Genomic DNA, 19,393 nt, shown 5'->3' with positions numbered 1-19,393 from the left:
TGAAAGTCATTGTAAAGTGAAAGAATCCACTGGCAGGAAAATATGTATTTAAGTTTTGTCACCCTTGTAAAACAACTGGAAAAACCGACAGCTGTAATTAAAATCGATGGTGGTGACAAATGAACAGTAAAAGAAAAATAAAATAAAAACACAGCTGAAGAATGAGTATAAGGTACAAGAAGAAAATAAAACTACACATACACGTGGGTGATGCGAGAAAGATTAATCGAATGAACATATGTATAAGGATTTAGTGCACGTTTGAGAGTTGTGTGTACGTCGTAAAAATTGCGTCACGTTTTAGTTCTTATACAATAAGGGAGATATTTTATACAGTAAATATCTCGGAGGTTAATTGGGCTCATGAGAGAAAAAGATAGATCGTATTGCCTTAGTCGTGAACACACACCTGAGTGAAATTATTTTGATTTACTGATATTGGAGGATATAGTTATGTAGGAAGAAGAGAAGATGTGCTCGTTTGGTCGCGAACAAACTCGAATTACTAAAATTGATTCTCCCTTAAGCATCAATTTATTTATTACTACTCGGCCTGATATCAATAAATATTAAATATCTCACATTTATATTCAATTTAATTTAATATTTATTATTTATTAGATGAAAGGGATATGGATTTTTATTTTAATAATATTCATTAATTTATTACCTTCATATGAGTAATGCATCTATTGTATAGAGATTCAAAGAGATTTATTGCCATTAATGTTACTGTGATTATTATTATTGTGATAAGAGGCCAACAAAAGTTGAAAAATCTAAACGTGCGCAAATCACGTGCTCATTCAAAAAGTAAAAATAATAATATGTAATTATTACAAAAAGCAAAAACTTCCGTATGTTCATTAATAAAAAAAAAAAAGTTGGTATAAAGAAGTGATCAATAGATGGCGCTCCTATGTAAGAAATGATGAAAATCCAAATATATATATAAACTTTTGAACCAATTGTGTTTTTGGAACCTACTCGATGAATTTTGATAGATTATGGCAAAATTCTTTGAAAATTCCACCACGAGGACAAATTCAAAAGATAGATTTCTATGAAATCTACTAATTAAACAAGAAACATTTGGATAGCGATTTTCAAAATGGCTCTTTTATTTGAGAATTTAATTGTAAAGAAAAAAAATATGTCGATTGGTTATCTTATTTTGAAGTTATTTTGTTTATCAACATCCGTGCAGATTGGCGGCTATCACAGGTTTTGTTTACAATTTTTTTGTTTTCAATCATTATTATTAAAAAATTTACTTAAAATAATATTCATTTTATTCCCTAATGAAGTATCTTTCAAATTATACAAATTTCGTTCTAGTTGAAAATATTTGAACGAGTGTAACTATGTTTTTTACGTGGGTAAATCAGCTGGGACCGCGTAAGCGTTAGTAGAGCACATCAATACTTCGCGATTAAGTTGTGCAATTGATGATATAAATAAAAATTTACTCTCTAAACATGAATAAGTGGAATAAATGAATATTCACTAATTTTGAGTGCCAACCGAACCACTTTTTGAAATTAGTGGTTCGGTTTGCACTTGGAATCAGTGAATATTCACTTATTTACACTTATTCATGTTCAGAGAGTAGTTATTTTTGAATTAAAAATTTTTGTTCTGTCCATAAGAATATTTTATAGATAAAACTGTATAATTTTGTTTTTAAAATTTATGTTAATTTAGATAATAGTCTGATATGGAGAAGTGCTTTTCCGAAATCTAACCAAAATAGAATTTAAAATATTCAATTGTCAACAAAAGTTTTGAATTGGCCTGTTATTGTTGTGTAAAAAGTATTGAGATATTGATAGTGGATATTTTGAATGTGATTTGAAACCACAGTCTCACGATAGAGTAATGAGTGTAAGCCGCAAAAATTCGAATGAGTGGGAAAACAAACCTCAAGGTAATACTTTGATGTTGAATAATTTTAACAAGGCGATAAAAATCGTGGGAAATTGTGATACATTTGTAAATATGTTTGTTGAACATCGATTCGGTAGATCAAAAATGCTTTTAAGATACTTAACATTTTTATTTTAATTATAACAGGTTGTTAGATTACACAGTATTTATATCAAAAGTAATATATGTATCATATATGTAATTTCCGAATAAAAATCAGGTTTATATATTTGATACTGCAGCAATTAAATTTTAATTTATTACTGAATTGTAGAGTGGTAATAAAATTTTTATTACTTTATAATTTATACAAATTATTTTTTTTGTACTCAAGTTGAAGTATTTTTTTTTTTTATGACAACGTATTTTTCATTTTAATTTAAAAAATATTAAAAACTGTCTGTAAGACTTTTCAACTTCAAAGTTTTTGTTAAATAAAAAAAGTAACGTGTCTATTTTCATAAACTTTAGAGAGAAATGCTTAAGTAACGATTACTTTATTTTCACCCAGTGACTCAAGATTCGTATTTATAAATCCGTTAGTGTGTCTGAGAATTCTGCAAAGCTCATGTGCGAATTTTATTCTATCCTCTATTAGTTCTTGTGATCTTGACGGAAGCGGAACTAGTACATTGTAAATTATTTTTTTAACAAATTGTTAAGTAAAATTTAGTTTTAAAAAAATAAACTAAAATGAGGTTGGATATTTCTTTAAGAAAATAATTTATTCTAATGTAAATTTATCGAAATAAGTATTAGAGCTTCAATAAAATTGTGGAAAGATGCAGTATAAGTTAAAAAAAAAAAAAAAGAATAAAAAATACACAAGAGGAATTTCAAAAGGGGGAAAGTCAGATCGAATAAAGTTGGGTGAACATTCGGGCAGGTCCAAAGAATTCCTAACAGGTTTACACTTTAAACCACAATTGCTGGTTTCTCAGGTGCCTCGCCCTCTCGACAGGTCCCATTCATTTCATTCCCTATGGTACCATAATATTATAAGTAATACACACACACATATATATGTATAATGTATATATAGATATAAATACATATACTTGCGTGAACTTGTATCCCTATTTATGTGTTAGATATAACCAGTCGCATATGTATACAATATCTATGAAGAAAAGAACCGAGAAAAATACCCTCCCATAAATGTAAGCGGTTTATCCGATGATATCTCAGTTCAAACGTCAATTTTAATACTCAGGAATACATCTAATCACAAACTATAAAAACCTGCATCGATGTAAAATAAAAATCATATTTTCCCACGATTAAATACATTAGCCATAAAATTTTTTTTTTTTTTTAAAGAATATTTCGAAACTACTGGTAGATTTTTTTTACTTTCATCACTCGTTATGCTGGTACTATAAATTTTTTTTATTTATCGATTCTCTTATATACTTATTATGTACGTATATTATTTTTCAAGAGCAGTTGGATTTATGGTGGTACATGCGTAGTCACACTAAACATACGAGTAATTAAATTAACCGTAAGATGCATCGTCACTAAATTTTATTTAATTTAATATTTTTAAATTTATTAATAATTTAAATTTAACGATTCATTTTCACGTTATTGAAGATAATTATATTTAATTAGTAAGTTAAATAATTATTTAAGAATGGATTTTATTATTTATATAAATTTTTTGTTAAATTAAATTTGTTATTAAAAATTACTTGATGTCACGAAACGTGACAAGTCTATAAGAATAATTATTAAAAAAATATTTAATTTATAAATTATTATAGTTGACACAGTAAAGTAAATATATACACATGCGTAGATCAAAAATTAATGCCGTTTTATTATTTATTATTATCAGTTTGTGGACAGTGACAGTAGCAGTGATATTTGACCTGCAAACAAATTATAAGATAATACCAATCATAAATCCAATCTTTTGAAAAATACATATATATGTGCAAATAAATCTCAACTCATAGGACATACATTTTAAAATGAATAAGTAATATGAATAAATATGTATATTATTTAAAAAAAAAAAGTTATTTTTAGCGAACAGAACTAAAAACTCACAAGAGAAATATATATATATATATATATTGACGTAAGTATAGTGTTAATTATCTGTCTTGGTATATTTATCTGCATATTTATCGTGTATCGAGGGTTCAAAACCGGTAACGTCTTGTCTCTCCTCAAACTTAACCAATTTTGTAACGGCATATAGTGAATACTTGACTATTATAATACTCAGAATTAAAAATAACCGTAAGAAAAAATTAAATAATAAATATTTAATAATGAATTTAATGAAGCGAATGAACGAAATTGAATATATTATTTTATTTATACTTTTTATAAGTATACCCTAAAATTTTTATTTTGAATAATTTCTCTACTATAAAAAAAAAACATTTTAGACTTTCCAAAGGTCAAGAGTTTATTTTAAAACACTTAATTGAATAATGAATTTTTCAATTATTAAAATATAATTATAAACTTTGCTTTCTCCAATTATTCTCATTTGCTTTTCAAATTTAAAAAAAGTTTTTTTTTTTGCTTTTATAAAATAAAAAAAAGTTAATCTTGTAATTATCTAGTTCCAAGAATGAACAATTACCGTTGCAACATCTCAACTATTCGTATAATCGAAAAACTCGTCCCTACAATCCTGAACACCTTGAAAAAAATTTTAAATAATAATAATAATAGCAATAGTAATAAAAGGTACTAAATAAATATAAATGTCCCGTATGAAAAAACAATATATAGTTAAAATATATAAAATCATTTATGTTTGCAACAAAAAAATATATGATATATTATATTGTATATTATAAAAAATCATATAAAGATTTTCGCCAATTTAATATAAAATTATATACAGTAGTAAATATATGTATTCCATATATGTAACATATGTTTTTTATATTGAGATGTATATACATTTGCATTTACCTTATAATATATTGTATCGATAGATTTTTTTTTATATTCAAAAAATATAAAATTTTTATATGAAATGAAATATATGGTAGCATATAATTTATATTATATATGGCACCATATATTTTCTTTGTTATATTTAAGCATATATTTTATTTGGTCTATGTATATGTATATGGGTATATATATTCGCATTGAATTATCCGATTTTGAAAATTTTAACTGCTATTTAAAGAGTATATCAAAATTTAAATCTGATTCAGTTAGAGTTGGTCATAATAGCAAAAAATTTTTTTTACCATATATATTTTTATATTTAATAAAATTGTATTTTTCTTATATGATAGAAATATATATTTTATATATGCTAAACATATACGGACTCGTATATGATAAATATTATACTCTTTAATATAAAAAAAAAACATCAGAAAATATAGTTAAATTGGCCACATATATTTTCTGATATTTATCATATATTTTGACCATATATATCATTTTCATACGGGGTTTGAATAACATTTGTAATAAAATTGTAAATGTCCTTTTTTTTTAACTTAAAAGGGGTCTGCAATTTTTCTCTATCACACTCAAGTTGACCATCGATACTATCCTTGTTGCATTTGCGCAGTAAACGGTATCTTTGTTCACGTTTTTCTTTTAAACAAATAAACATTTTTTAGAAATGAAAACGTAAACTGCTAGATTATAGAGCAATAGATCGAGCCTCGTTCTTAGATTTTGTTTAAAAGAAAAACCTGGACAAAAATTACTATAGACCCTCCGTAAAAAATATTGACACATTTTGAACACGTGGTATTGAAGTGGAAAACACATTTTTCAAAGCAGATCCCTGAGAGTTGCAGTATTTTCTCATGGTGATTAGGAGATGGAATAAACGTTTTTGAGAGTTGTAGTATAGAGAATATTTATTGTTAAATATGTGTAGGTATTTTAGTATACATATGTATATAGTTCTGTACAACGCCCTTCAGAAATAACAAACATGACACGCGTGAAGCACATGGTCTTTTTACATGAGTGACTAATTTTTAAAAAGAATTTTACTAATCATATCAGTCTCGTCAAAAATTAATAACGATTAAAATGAATAAATAATAATTTGAACAATAAAAATAATGAAGAGCGTGAAAAAAATAAATTTTTCTTTAAAATTTAGAAAAATATTCTCAATACCCCACGTGATTTTTCCAATGATCCGTTGGCATAAGGACCAAACGAAGGGAAAAAAGGGCCTGAGGTATAAAACATTCAAAAGAATGAAATATATAATAAGAAATACAACACTGTTGTGTGTTTAGTTTTTAAAGACTTCTGCCATTGGTTGTTCCCTTCTGGTTTTAGCACCCACGCATTTCCCCCTCGAGGATTGCCTGAAGATGGTACCAAGATAGAATTTTAAGGCGCGTTCATGGTCTCTCTTTCGTTTATACAGCCTTATTTAACTCAACTCTGCGGGAGCAAACACTATCATTTTAAAAGTAAAACTATCCCTTTTAACAACAATGAAATACTATAAATATATTATATTTACTCCGAAATCTTTTAAAAATCGTCAGAAAACGCTTGTTAATTAACGTATAACAAAAAAAAATTAATTAGTATAAGATAAATAATTGAATCTGTAAATTGATATATTTACTACTAAAAAAATAAACGATAATAAAAAATGAACCGTGAATGGAACGAGGAAGTGAATCTCAACGAAAACGTCTTCGGGGTTCTTGGAAGATATAGAGAAGCAAGGGAATAATTGCGGTTTCAAAGTAAAGGTTGTGCATCGAGCATCAGGCAACAAGGCAAAATAAAAAGACGTAAATAAAGAAAATAAAAAAAAAATTTAAGAGAAAAAGGGAGAGCGAGAGAGAACGATTGTAAGTAAGTAAGACGCGAAAGATGCGAGTATTGGTTAATGTAATGTAATGTAAAAAACAGAATAAAAGAACTTTTCCCTTCTATGTACATGAACTTTTATACACACAACTATATAGTATTCCTGTGCACATACATATGTGTATATATATAAATGTATAAAATAAAAGGGCGCGAGGGAATCAAGTACGAGAGAATGGAAGAGAGCTACGGATGGGAGTTTACTCTTTACTCGTATTGTGTATGGTATAGAAGATAGTCGGCAAAGTTTGCTGTCGCGGGTCAGCACGGTCATCGGCCTCCAAGGGCCCTCTTCTGCTTCTTCTCCTTCTTATTCTTATTCTTCTTCAACGTCTTCTTCTTTTTCACCGTATCGTCTTCACAAGCCATCTTTTTTTCTCTTTATTTTATTTTATTATTTTTTTTGTTCATTTTAACTTCGAGGGCCATGATGCCATTTACCAACCGCGACTCGTTTCACTCGTTTGCGCCACTCACACACACGCCAGCCGGCTCAAATTTCCCAACGATATTCATCATCACTGACTTTTACTTTTTACTGGAAAAAAACAATGTATATTTTGTTTTCATGTGTATATTGTATTAAATACATATTTATATGTACATGTAGAAAAATACTTTTAAATTAATTATTTTAATTAATTTCGTATACTGTATTTTATTTTCGTTGAATTTTTAATCAAGAATATTTTAATTTTATATATATATATACATACATATATATTATTTGAGTGTAGAGAGACTTTTATGTATTAGGTCTGTAGTATAGTAAATGTGAAACGTTTTTTTTTATTTTTATTTTTTTCTCAATCAACCGCCTCAGGCAGTACGCTCGAGCATTTCCTTATTTAGAAATGTGCTGGAGAAACGTCTACGAGTCTGATGCCGGCACCGCGAATAAAACGCACCTTAACCAATGGACAACGGCACTCAACACTCGACTCTATACTGGTCGCAATACAACCGATCGACCATTGATCGCCTATATGGCTGGAGATAGACAACAAAGTCAACAACATAATCACTCGCTAAACCGTTTTATATATGTATGTACTTATATAAAATTAATTTTATCCACTAGATAAATAATATAAATATATATAAGTACAACTAAAAAGGAGTTAAATAATTATTTTTACTCTAAATAGTCATAGTACAATATGAATGGATGTAATTACAGTGACATTAAATTGTTGAGCTGAGAAATAATTATGAAATCCATTACATTAAAACATTCCGGAGTAAAATGTTTTTTTTTTTTTCTCAACTTGCTAATCATGGTGTAAAAGAAAAATGTTAAATATTTTTAAAACAGGTAAAAACAAGCGGAAATTTACGAAATTTATTGAGGACCTTTTTTTTTTTAGGTGAGAAAAATGTGTGTCAATTTTCTGAGGAATGTGGCGTAAGAGAAACGGAGACCCAGTAGGTGCGACACCAACTTTTTAACGAGGATTTTAAGAGAGTTTCTGTAGTCTTGACGGTACATTAACTTACACTTTAAAATTTACAACACGATTTCAATGGTTTTTCTAGTGTTTAAGGAAGTTTATGTATGTATACATATATATATATATATATACATATTCTATATATGTGTACATAGAGTAGAGTAGGTATTCCTTGAAAGAAAGTATGCTGGTGTAATTGCTGTGAGAGGGCACTTAGTTTACTACTTTAAAAGAAACTTAAACTTCTCTTTCCTATTTTATGTGTACGCTAAGAGTTGAGAAAATTTTTCCGGGTGGGTCAAGAGATACGAGAACATAATTCACCATCTTTTATAAGTGTTTACATTGTATAAGAGAAAGTTTTTTAAGTATTAAATATGTAATGCTAAAAAATATTAAATCAACTGAAGAAAAAAAAATACATTACAAGTTTACGCTAAAAAAATTCAATTTACGACTGATTAAATTTTTTTTAAATTCATTGTAATTTTCACTGAATTTATTTCTTACTTTGTAAGAGTCGTAGAAGCAAAAATATGTTGAAAAAAAAAATTAAATATTTATAGCAGTAAAAAATGACCGAAGCCTAATGTGATTTTAATTTTCGTCATCATTTTCATCGGATAACCTTCTTTGTATGTACACTGATTACATGTATTATTGCACACGATTAGTCTTGCCCGAGTGTAATCAGTGGTAAAAATATAATATGTGCAATAAAAATAATAATAATAAAATAAAGAGAGTGAGGCAAAGGCAAAGGGAAAAAAAATTGGTTAAGCAGTTATGACAAGTAAAATCGATTCCCAGCAAGATGAAACGAGACCGTGCGAGTGCAAGATGAAGAAGATGATATTAAAGTTGTTATTTTGCATCATGCAACCGAGTGTGTTTGGTATTTGTGCCTCGGGCACGCCACCAACCGAGTGGGAAACGTTATCAGCATCGTTGAAACACTCAATAATAGTTACGGTTCGTCGATCCACAACCGTCCACGATAGATAGATACATTTAAAATGATATATAAAAACATATGAGTAAATAACTGCAACATAATTATCTTCGTAAAAAAAAATGTCAATTTTAAATTGATTGCTTGTAATAAACTTCAACTATAGTTTCATCATTATTTATATTTTATCACTGACAGTCAGTAATAAAAATTATTTGACTATCATACATAATATAAAGAGACTCTAAAATTTGTCGCGCTTAGAATGAGAAACTAATTTATTCGGTCTCGTTAATATTAATTTCAAGCCGCAGAGGTTCAAGGAGCTGGCAAGTGTACGTGATCAGACTTTAACTAAGAGTACAATCTCTTGATTACGTTTGTATGCACCTACACATTGTATATATATATATATATACTTTCTTTTCTCTACCATTGAAGATACATATATCTATCTATATATATATGGCTGGTTAACTCCCGGTGCTCATGTGTCTTGTCTCTTTGCACTTATAGCTACCGTTCTCTTTGAATCTTCCGTTCTCGAGGTTCACAACAATGTATTAAAAATTCATTGGCCCGAAACAAAAAAATTATTCACATAATTATACTTATTCACTTTTTAATTTTCGTGTCCATATGAAATCAATTTCATCCATTTTTATATATACTGTAAAAAATTTGCGGAGTGAATGAGGATTGAATTCGGAGTAAACGCGGAGCGGATGACTGTATTTATTCAATCCCTTTGGAGTGAAATTCACTCCGAGAGGGTTTGTTTTAATATTCGAACTCTGGTTCGGAGTAAAATTTACTTCTAAAGGAAGTTTATTTTAATAATAAAACTCCGAATCGGAGGGAATCCGGATTTAAATAAAATCCGTAATCAATCGAGTCCACTCCCGTTTTTGACCGGATTTTTTAATTTATTTATTATTATTATTATCAATAAATAAATAAATAAATATACATATTCATAACAAGAAAGTCAACGGTATTTAACGCCCACCGAATATTCATTCATATATATTTTCAATAATGTTAATGTGACAACAATTGCGTCAAGAGTGCATATAAAATACACATATACATATTTTCTCTTCACCTTTCTCATGTATATGAAAGACAACACGAAAAAAAATGAAATTAAATAACAAAAAAATAAATAAATACATAAAAATAAATATTTTAAGAAAGAAAGCTCATAAGTGAAGAAAATAAATATAAAATACAAAAAGAAACAGGCTTACAACCTTTTAGGGTAAACTACTGTACCGCTGCCAGTTCGTGATAAAATTCGCAAAAGTTACCGGTACCAAATTATCGGATTTTTTTTTTCTTTTCTTTTTATCCATCCTTTAATTCACTGCCCATTGAGCGTTTATTTTATCATTGGTAGTAATAATAAGTATAAGAATACCATCAATATTTATAGTGAAAAAAAAAAAAATCCAAGTAAAATAGTTATAAAATAAAATGAAGTAATAAACATGCTGAGATATGCTTTAGTAAAAAAGACATATCTTGAAAGTCATGATCAGATGATGTTGCGAGGAGCACACGAGTTGCTTTTGCCTGTCCAGGGGACATCATATATAACATATGTATAATGTTAAGAGTATATATGAGGGACGTACAAATACACTTGCGTGTACGCGTGGCAAATATAATAGTTGGGTGTGTGCCTTGGTTACACGACGATGGCGGGAGCGCTGGTACTTACATTACTGCGCGGCATACACACTCTTTCTATACATAACATACTCGCCAGTGGCTCAACCTCAACCGGCCTCGGTTTATTCTACACTAGCATACACTAGCAATACAAGTAAAGGGAGCCACACCGCGCCGTTCACGAGCAACAAGGAATGCGGCCGCGTTGGCAGGGCCAACCTCTGTTAAGTTATACAGCTACAGCTATATAGATACACTACTAGTATATTACATGTATGTATATATATATATATATATATATAAATATATATGTATGTTGAATGTGTCTGTGAGAGGAAAGGGACCGACCAAGTCTCCTCCTCTCCGCAGGGGAGAAAAAAAACGACGCGATGGTCTGGACGGTGAGTGAAGGGACCACGTGAGAGGGGTAGGCACTGACTTCTGGACATGACATCCAAGGGTACATATGTGCTACAGATACTTTTGTAATCAAATTTTAAAGTCATTTTTCATTGGATAGTCAATGAGGAGTAAATTTTAAAATTATTTACACTGGTACCATTTACGAGCAATTAAGAGATGGTACTCACTTGTAAGTGTACTAAACTCACTTGAAAGTAATACTGTAGTATTCCAGTGGCAATACAATGCTATGAGGATCACGCGTGTGGACTTGATAGACAAATTACTCTGTCGGGACTTTGATAGGGACCAAACGTACACTTGACATTCGCCAAATTCATCGCAAGCGCTTAGTCTTCTTTTTTAAATGGTTAATTTGATCCACATGCGTACATACATACATTGATGCATATGTATATGGATGTATGTGTGTATGTAAAATCGTCTCAATGAGAGTTAACGAGAGATCCTTGATAAAATTTTAAACATAATTAATATCGTACACAGTTATAATCATTCGTTTAACTGCTAGTAAAAAATTTTTCAAATGAGTTTTTTAAATATTTTATAATTTTTGTGAGTGATCAGAAAAATATTTATGACAAAATGTCACAAAGTTGATTTATTTAATTCTTGTTTTAAGAGAAGACACATCGAGATAAAAAAATACCATTGCTGAGAGATTTTTCTTGAGACAAGAATATAGACTTTCGATAATCATCAAGAATGTGTTTTCTTGTCTCAAGAATTTATAAACTTGATACAAATAATATTTGTTTTATTCAAGTTCAGTAATTTTCAGATTTATCTTAACATGTGAACTTAGTAATCATTTTCTTCTCTCAAAAAATCATGTACATGAAGATCGTAACGTTTTTCGCCCTACGAAAAAAAAATTTGGATAGAAAAAAATCTACTGGATGACTAGATTTCTAAAATGTTTCCCACCTAGATGCTAACATGTCAGCCGAAAATCTTAAGCCAACCCTCAACTCCGAAACTACCCCGTAAGCAGTCAAATTTCATTATTTTTTTTCATTTTCCTTGTTCGAAAAACGTTCCGATCTTCAGGTACATAAGAAATCCTACTTGTGAAAAAATGTATGTATAGTTCATCTAAGAAATTATTGAATAAAGAAAATCTATTCTGAGTAATAGTAATTTTTTCTCAGTGTAAAAAATTATATAATATGGCGATAAATTGTATGAAAGCAAAAATAAGTTTCCAAGGTGTATTATTAAGAGAGAGCCTATCAATTTAGGGCGTTACACGGACCTCCAAGCACATCATGATAAAATGCATCACAGTATAATATTTGGGAGCGATGCCAGAGAAATACAGTTTAATATTCTGTGAAGGCAAGTGGCATTTTTCGCGCTATATAACTGCCACTTGGCGTAAACACCAGAACCGACCATGATGAGATATTTCCGGGCACTAATTTTTATTTTTTCATCAACTCCCTGCTCTCTTTTTTCTACAATATACATATGTACGTTAAAACTATGGAACTATTTGGCTCATCTTCCTACACATCACCGGCCCTAGTTTATAATCTAAACCGTAAATAGACCGTATTTAATTCTATTATATTATTATTGATAATAATTAGTGTTGACATCAAAATAAGATATATAAACTATACACTGTAAAAAATTTTTTGGACCCGGTGTAGTGTAAATGTCTCGGTGTCGAAATATTAGTGTGAAAATGACACCAAATTCGGTGTGAATTTGAAATTTTAACACCACCAAACGTGTAAATATAATTCATGATAATTTTGCTTTAATCAAATTAATCATAAAAATATTTAAATGTTCAAAATATGAGTGTGAATGTAGCAGACATCAGACAAATTTTTAATTCTCAATAAATAGAGTAAATAATAAATAAAAATGTGCATTTGAAAAATTTCGAAATTCACAAGTGCATTTTTTTCAAATATTATTTTTTTAATTATTTATAATTTTAAATTTGTCTGATGTCTGCTACATTCACACCATGTTCAAAATACTGTTTAATATCTAAATAAAATTAATGTAGTTATTGATATTCCTGAAGATCAAAACGTTTTCCGCGCAACGGAAAATGAAATTGCAAAGTAAAAAATCTACTGGTTGCATGACTAAAATTATGAAATGTTTCGCATATAGATACTGGTATGTCAGCTGAAAATCTACGGCCACCTCTAACTTTCGGAGCTACCCCTTAAGTTGCCCTTACGCAGTCGAATCACATAAATTTTTTCCAATTCCGTTACGCGAAAAACGTTTCGATCTTCAGGTACATAGTTATTGATTAAGTAGTTAAAAATATTCAATGATCGTTTGTTGCTCATTAATCAAAATTACAACGAGTAAAACGGAATGGTCTAAAAAAAGTAGATTACACTGTGTTAAAATTACACGGATGGAAAATTTACACCAAGAGAATTTTACACCGTTATTTTTTATATTATACACGGCTGTGTAAAGTTCTCCGGGTCCATTTTTACACCGAAATTTTTACAGTGTATAGTAAAATAATATAAATGTAATAATTTATGTCTGAGTAAATTGCTCATTGACAATTTATAAAATACCCATATTATTCTTAAATCTCAAACGTGAGAATAAAAGCCAAAACAATAACAGTGTGTCATATTTGTAAGTAAGAAAATACAGATTAGTTTGAACTTATTTAACCTTTTTCATTGTAGATAAAGTTAAATTGAGTGATAAAAAAAAATCAATTAAGTCTTTGCATTATTAATAACTATAAAATAAAATAAATTAAGTTTTATTATTTTAAAAATTAAATCCTTCATCTGTTAAATTTTTTAAATATTTTTTAAAGAGACAACTTATGTTGAAAATAATATTTTATATTTTTATGCTAATATTTATTCTTGTGTACAAAGTGATTAAATTAAAAAAATTAATTAAAGATGATATCATACTTTTTTTTTTCTAAATGAATATTTGTTATTTTAATTGAAAGTGACTCTATTAAAGACAATAAATACATTGTATATAGTAATCTGTTTTACTAATAATTGTTTACGTTTTATATATATTATACAATACTCAGTCATGATTTTATGAAAGAACATTCATGTGTAATTAATTCTTATTTAATACTAAAAAGGTAAAAAAAATATAAAAAAAAACTTTGTGTAAAAAACGCTCAAGTTTAAAAAAAAAGATTAAGCAAAGCCAGGTAGCACCTGTGACGTTTCCTCACAAGGTGTATATTTACTGAGTACACAGACATTTCTAACACAAACGAACCATGTCGTCCATATATTCTCCAGCCTACATTACCTATCATACATTAAATTCAAATAGACTTTAATTACCAAACCGACTTAATAATTTAAATATCTCTATCGTTATATATTATATATTATTAATAAAGTAAATAACTTTTAAATAAAATGATAAATTTAAATCCATGGTAATAATTCTGAGTGCACGTGACTCGAGGCCAAGGTTTACTGCTGGGCTTCGACACTTTTTTACAACTTTTTATTTTTTTATTTTATTTAATTTTATTTTAACCGACGTTGCGGACGACCTTGTAAGCAGATTCTCTACTCTCTCTTTTTGATGGAATTCTCATCTTGCTCCGAGATTTTCACACCCAAATAAACGCCATTGATATAAATATAAATATAATTGTAAATACTAAATAAAAACCACGTGACTTTAAATGATAATAACCGAGTCGTGATGACGACGACGACGACAATAGCACGTTAACGATAGTTGCTCAATGACTCACAACAAAACCATTAAATGTCTTTCTTTTAAATTTTTTTTTCTTAAATTATTTTATAAATGCATTACATTGGGTTGTAAAAAATGAAATTTTAAATGACTAATTGTCAATAAGAGTAATTACTCTTACCATTGACCTTGAATTAGCAAAATAAAATAAGGAACGTAAAGAAATGTCTAGGACACGACCACGTGAGAGTTTCACTTACTCCAAAATCACAAGTCAACTGATAATTTTATAAAAAAATAAAAAATTGAATGCACACTTAAAAAATATCGACTCACTTGGTGATTCCTCGTACGTGTAATGTCACATTGACTATTATCATAAATAAAAATAATAAATTAACGAGTATGTAACTCACCTTCATCTAGAAGCCGTTCGACATGTATAAAGACATTTGGAAATGCCGCAAGTTGTTTTCTGTCTTTCAATAATTGTGACAGATAGTCCGCAATACTCTGAGTGGTTGGATTGGTAGTATCACACATATTTGCTGTTTATGTTTACGTCAAAATCACGATTTATTTTAAATTTCTCTTTACAGAGAAATTAAACCAACAAATAAATTATATTGCTTTAAATTTAAAATCCACCGTGTATTGTCACTTGTGTATATGTATATATATATATATATATATCTATATATGTAGTTAATACTAGCCGACGATTACGTATATAGTCTCTTGGATATGTAGTCGTTGGTGCGCAAATAACACGTCCGGCGCGCGTGTGGTCTATCCTCGTTTGATACGTAAACTTTATCTTTATCTATCTTTCTTTCTTTCAGTTGGCTCGTTTTTTTATAACTTATTCTCTCCGGTATTTTTTCTCCGCGATTCGCGAGTAAAACGGACGGAATCGTTGTGTCAGAGACAAGAGACCGAGGGCACAAGTCCCTCGCTCGCGCCTCTTGTTGACGAAAAAAAAAAAAAAAACCTCCAAATATTTTTTATTTTCACAACTATTTCTTCTTGCTCTTCTTTTTTAATTATTTTTGACTAAATAAACCGCCACGTTCTGCAAAAGTGACACCGGGTTGTCTAGTTTATGATAAAACAATTGTTATAACAAGCAGTATTACAAACCAATCACGTTTTAAATAATATTTTATGTTTTACGAACAAGTAAATGTGTAATTAACAATAAAAAAAACAGAACACACACGCACTACCGGAGTATCGAGTCTCAACTGCACCGCTCCGCGTGTACTCGATCGTGCCGACCTGTCGTCTTCGTTATTTCTCCGTGTCTCGAGACCCTCTTTTTCTCAGTATACAACACAAACTTATTTCTATACTCACTGGTTTACTCTTTAATCTTCCTCCTCCACTACCACTACCACGTCGTCGTCGGCGTAGCGAAGTCGTACCCGTTTAAACTTTTCTAACTATATCCACCTCCACTCACTTACGAAACACTGCTGCCGCCGTACCAGCGATTGCAATTCTGTGACGTCGCGCCTCACTATTGCGCACGCGCGACATTCAAATTGCACATGCGCGCCACCTAAATATGCGCGCCTGCGCTGTAGATCATTGAAGGCGCATGCGCATGTAAATAGTGCGCAAGCGCGCAATACAAATTACCCGAGATATGCAACACACTTGAGAGAAATCTGTCCACCATGTCTTCCCGCCCACTACCATATACGGCCTCCGCGTGGCTACGGACCGTGATATGTACAAACGATGGTATAGACACAAATACAAATATACTTGCTGCTGTTAACGGCGAGAGTGAGACAGAGGTAGATTGTATGGGAAAGAAAAAGAAGAATAAATAAAAATAAATTTAAAAAACTGGTGAGTTTGAGAGTGTGAAACTAAACGGAATTCATATGTGTGCTGTGAACTGGGATTCCTCTGCAACGATACCCAACATAATGAGAAGACTTGTATATATAATCTGCACCAGAAGAACTGAATAACTCTTTAAACGACCTTCAAGTACTCTTTTAACTGTACAGCAAAATTATTTAATTACTTTCAAGCCTGGAGGAGCAGCCGTCTATTAATATTTATTTATAATTTTATTTTATATAATCCAGAGCATGTAATTGTTATTTCAGACGTTTAATGTTAATAGACAATTATAAACCTCTTATCTTGTTGTAAAAAGTATTTGTTTATAAATTTGGGAAAAACTCGGTTGATAAGATAATAAATATTTGCACAATTGACAAAATAAATTTAAAAATTACATGTTTAGATTGTTGGTATGCTTTTTAAATGGAGATTAATTTTTAGTCAATTAATATGCCAGCGATAAAAACCGATGGAAACTGGAAATGAGATAGGAGATGGTCCAAATACATAAATATCAAATGACCGTTCATATAACATATTACATATAGATTGATTGCATACAGTACAGCACAATTTTAAAAGAGACGTATATATCTCACGGTCGGTGAGGCGTGACGTGCCGGTACTACGCTTGTTAGAAAACGAACGCGAAACATCCACGTAGAAATATAATATGGATGATGATGATGATGATAATATAATATTGAGGATAGCGAAGGAAGCTCCCGCCTTTGGATGACCCAAATCTATACCGATAAATGATGTTTTGTTTCCTCCTACATAACATCTTGCAGACTCCACCTGTAGTAATATCACGTGTAGTGTTATAGGTATATATATGTAGAAGAAATACGAGGTGAACATCTCGTAAGATAACGCGAAAGTACTTTATTTCACAATTTCATACCACTAGTGTTATATGTACATAGATAATAAATGATGACAGTGATAGGATTGCACAAGCAGTATCTAGGGTAAATTGTACGTATAATTATAATTTAATATTTTGGATGAACGTCAGCATAGATAGAATTTTTAAAAAATCTGTAAATTAATATCCGTGTAAATTTTCTCAAGCTGTTTTTATGGTACCATAAAGTTGTTCGCATTTATCTGTAAGATGATGTCATGACATCTACTACTTTTAGTTTGTATATGCCGTTAACTATTTTTGCAGTTAACTGTGGAATTTATTATTAATATTACATCAACGCACATTGCACTTTTAACCATAAGTTAATTTCTTTCAGTGTAATAAATTATTATTGTGTTTAGACTTTAAGTTAAAATTAAAATACGAAGATAGAGTTTAAGAATTCTTGAAATGACAATTATTATTATTGTAATTATGATAATGATGATGGTAATGGTGATGAAGAAAAGGCAACAGGATGATTTGTCAGAACAGGTAGAACCCATTGAGACGACGCCCGTAAGTTTTTCTCGCTGGAGAATAAAAATCTAAATGCCAGAGTCCTTGATTATTCTTGAATATATTACTTAACGCACTGTTGTGTAGTACCTCATCATAATCACAGTGTGATATGTTTCAACATGTATTATTCATAGAGTCAACCTACTCATAAATATATACCAATATATATTTATATACCATTTGTGTATACATATGGATATGAATGCATGCGTGTATGGAAATACAGCATACATTTAATACAGAATTTTATTTAAACCCGTCCGAGGGTGCACAAATAAGTAGTAAGTACGGTCACCATCATGTACATATAGCTAACAAAACAGACACTGAGACAACGTCAAGTCGGTCAACAAGCGAAGGAATTTGCCATTTCTTCATGTAATGCACACTCGATTAAATTACACCGAGAATAAATTTACTTATACGTATGTATGTATATGTACAAATAATAAATATGAGCTGAAAAATTACCATAAGAAATTACATACGGAGAAAAATAAAAAAATCTTAAGTAATTTTCCGGATTATGTCGCTGAATGCCGATCATCAGATCGGTCAACTAAAATCACCGCTGAGCAATTGTACCCATATATTGCAATACAATGATAGTTAAAGATCTATATGACTGACTAACTGACTGTCTGTCTTTCTACCTATTCGAGTGAATGATTTAAATGATGTTTGATGTTTTAAAGAGGGAAAGGAAAATGAATTACTCGAGTTTCTAGATTCGGTGGCATATAAGTATAGATATAGTGATAAATTGGAATTGATGCTGTGTATAAAACCAATACTAACGTACTCAGTCATTCGACATTAGCAATCTAGTCAACATTTTACCTTTTACAGCTATTGAAAACTATATAATAAGAACTTACGAGATATGCGTGGGCACTTGCCGTAGTCGCAGTTGCCGATGTAGTTACGTATCTATAGGTTTTTTTTTTATTTTTTATTTTCAAATGAGTATTATCCTGAGAAATCTGTCTAAACTGTTAACTGTACTGCGCTGCTGAGCTCTGTTCCCTTCGAACTTTTTGAGAAATGACAATTTTCCGTTATAGTACATGTAGACACTTTACTAAGATTAGATTCATTAAGAGACGTGTTTTCTACATATTTATCTGCAGTTGTAAGTAGCAG

At 29.9% G+C, this 19,393-nt stretch overlaps 1 protein-coding gene across 3 annotated transcripts in view; it reads right to left on the bottom strand.

Moving 5' to 3' along the window:
* Positions 1 to 16,380, bottom strand: part of LOC130668666 (protein held out wings) — a 46,915-nt gene extending 30,535 nt beyond the window's left edge. Inside the window, exon 1 of one of the 3 annotated variants that reach the window (XM_057471060.1) lies at positions 15,372 to 16,380. In XM_057471060.1, coding sequence (XP_057327043.1) covers positions 15,372 to 15,498 — 127 coding nt within the window. In that variant the 5' untranslated portion in view covers positions 15,499 to 16,380. The remainder of the gene's footprint in view (positions 1 to 15,371) is intronic. The other 2 variants (XM_057471059.1, XM_057471058.1) reach the window with 2 other exon arrangements.
* Between the last annotated feature and the right edge of the window lie 3,013 nt (positions 16,381 to 19,393).

The sequence above is a fragment of the Microplitis mediator genome, chromosome 5 (assembly GCF_029852145.1).
Source record: "Microplitis mediator isolate UGA2020A chromosome 5, iyMicMedi2.1, whole genome shotgun sequence".
Lineage (NCBI taxonomy): Eukaryota > Metazoa > Arthropoda > Insecta > Hymenoptera > Braconidae > Microplitis > Microplitis mediator.
This window is presented reverse-complemented; position numbering and strand designations above follow the sequence as displayed.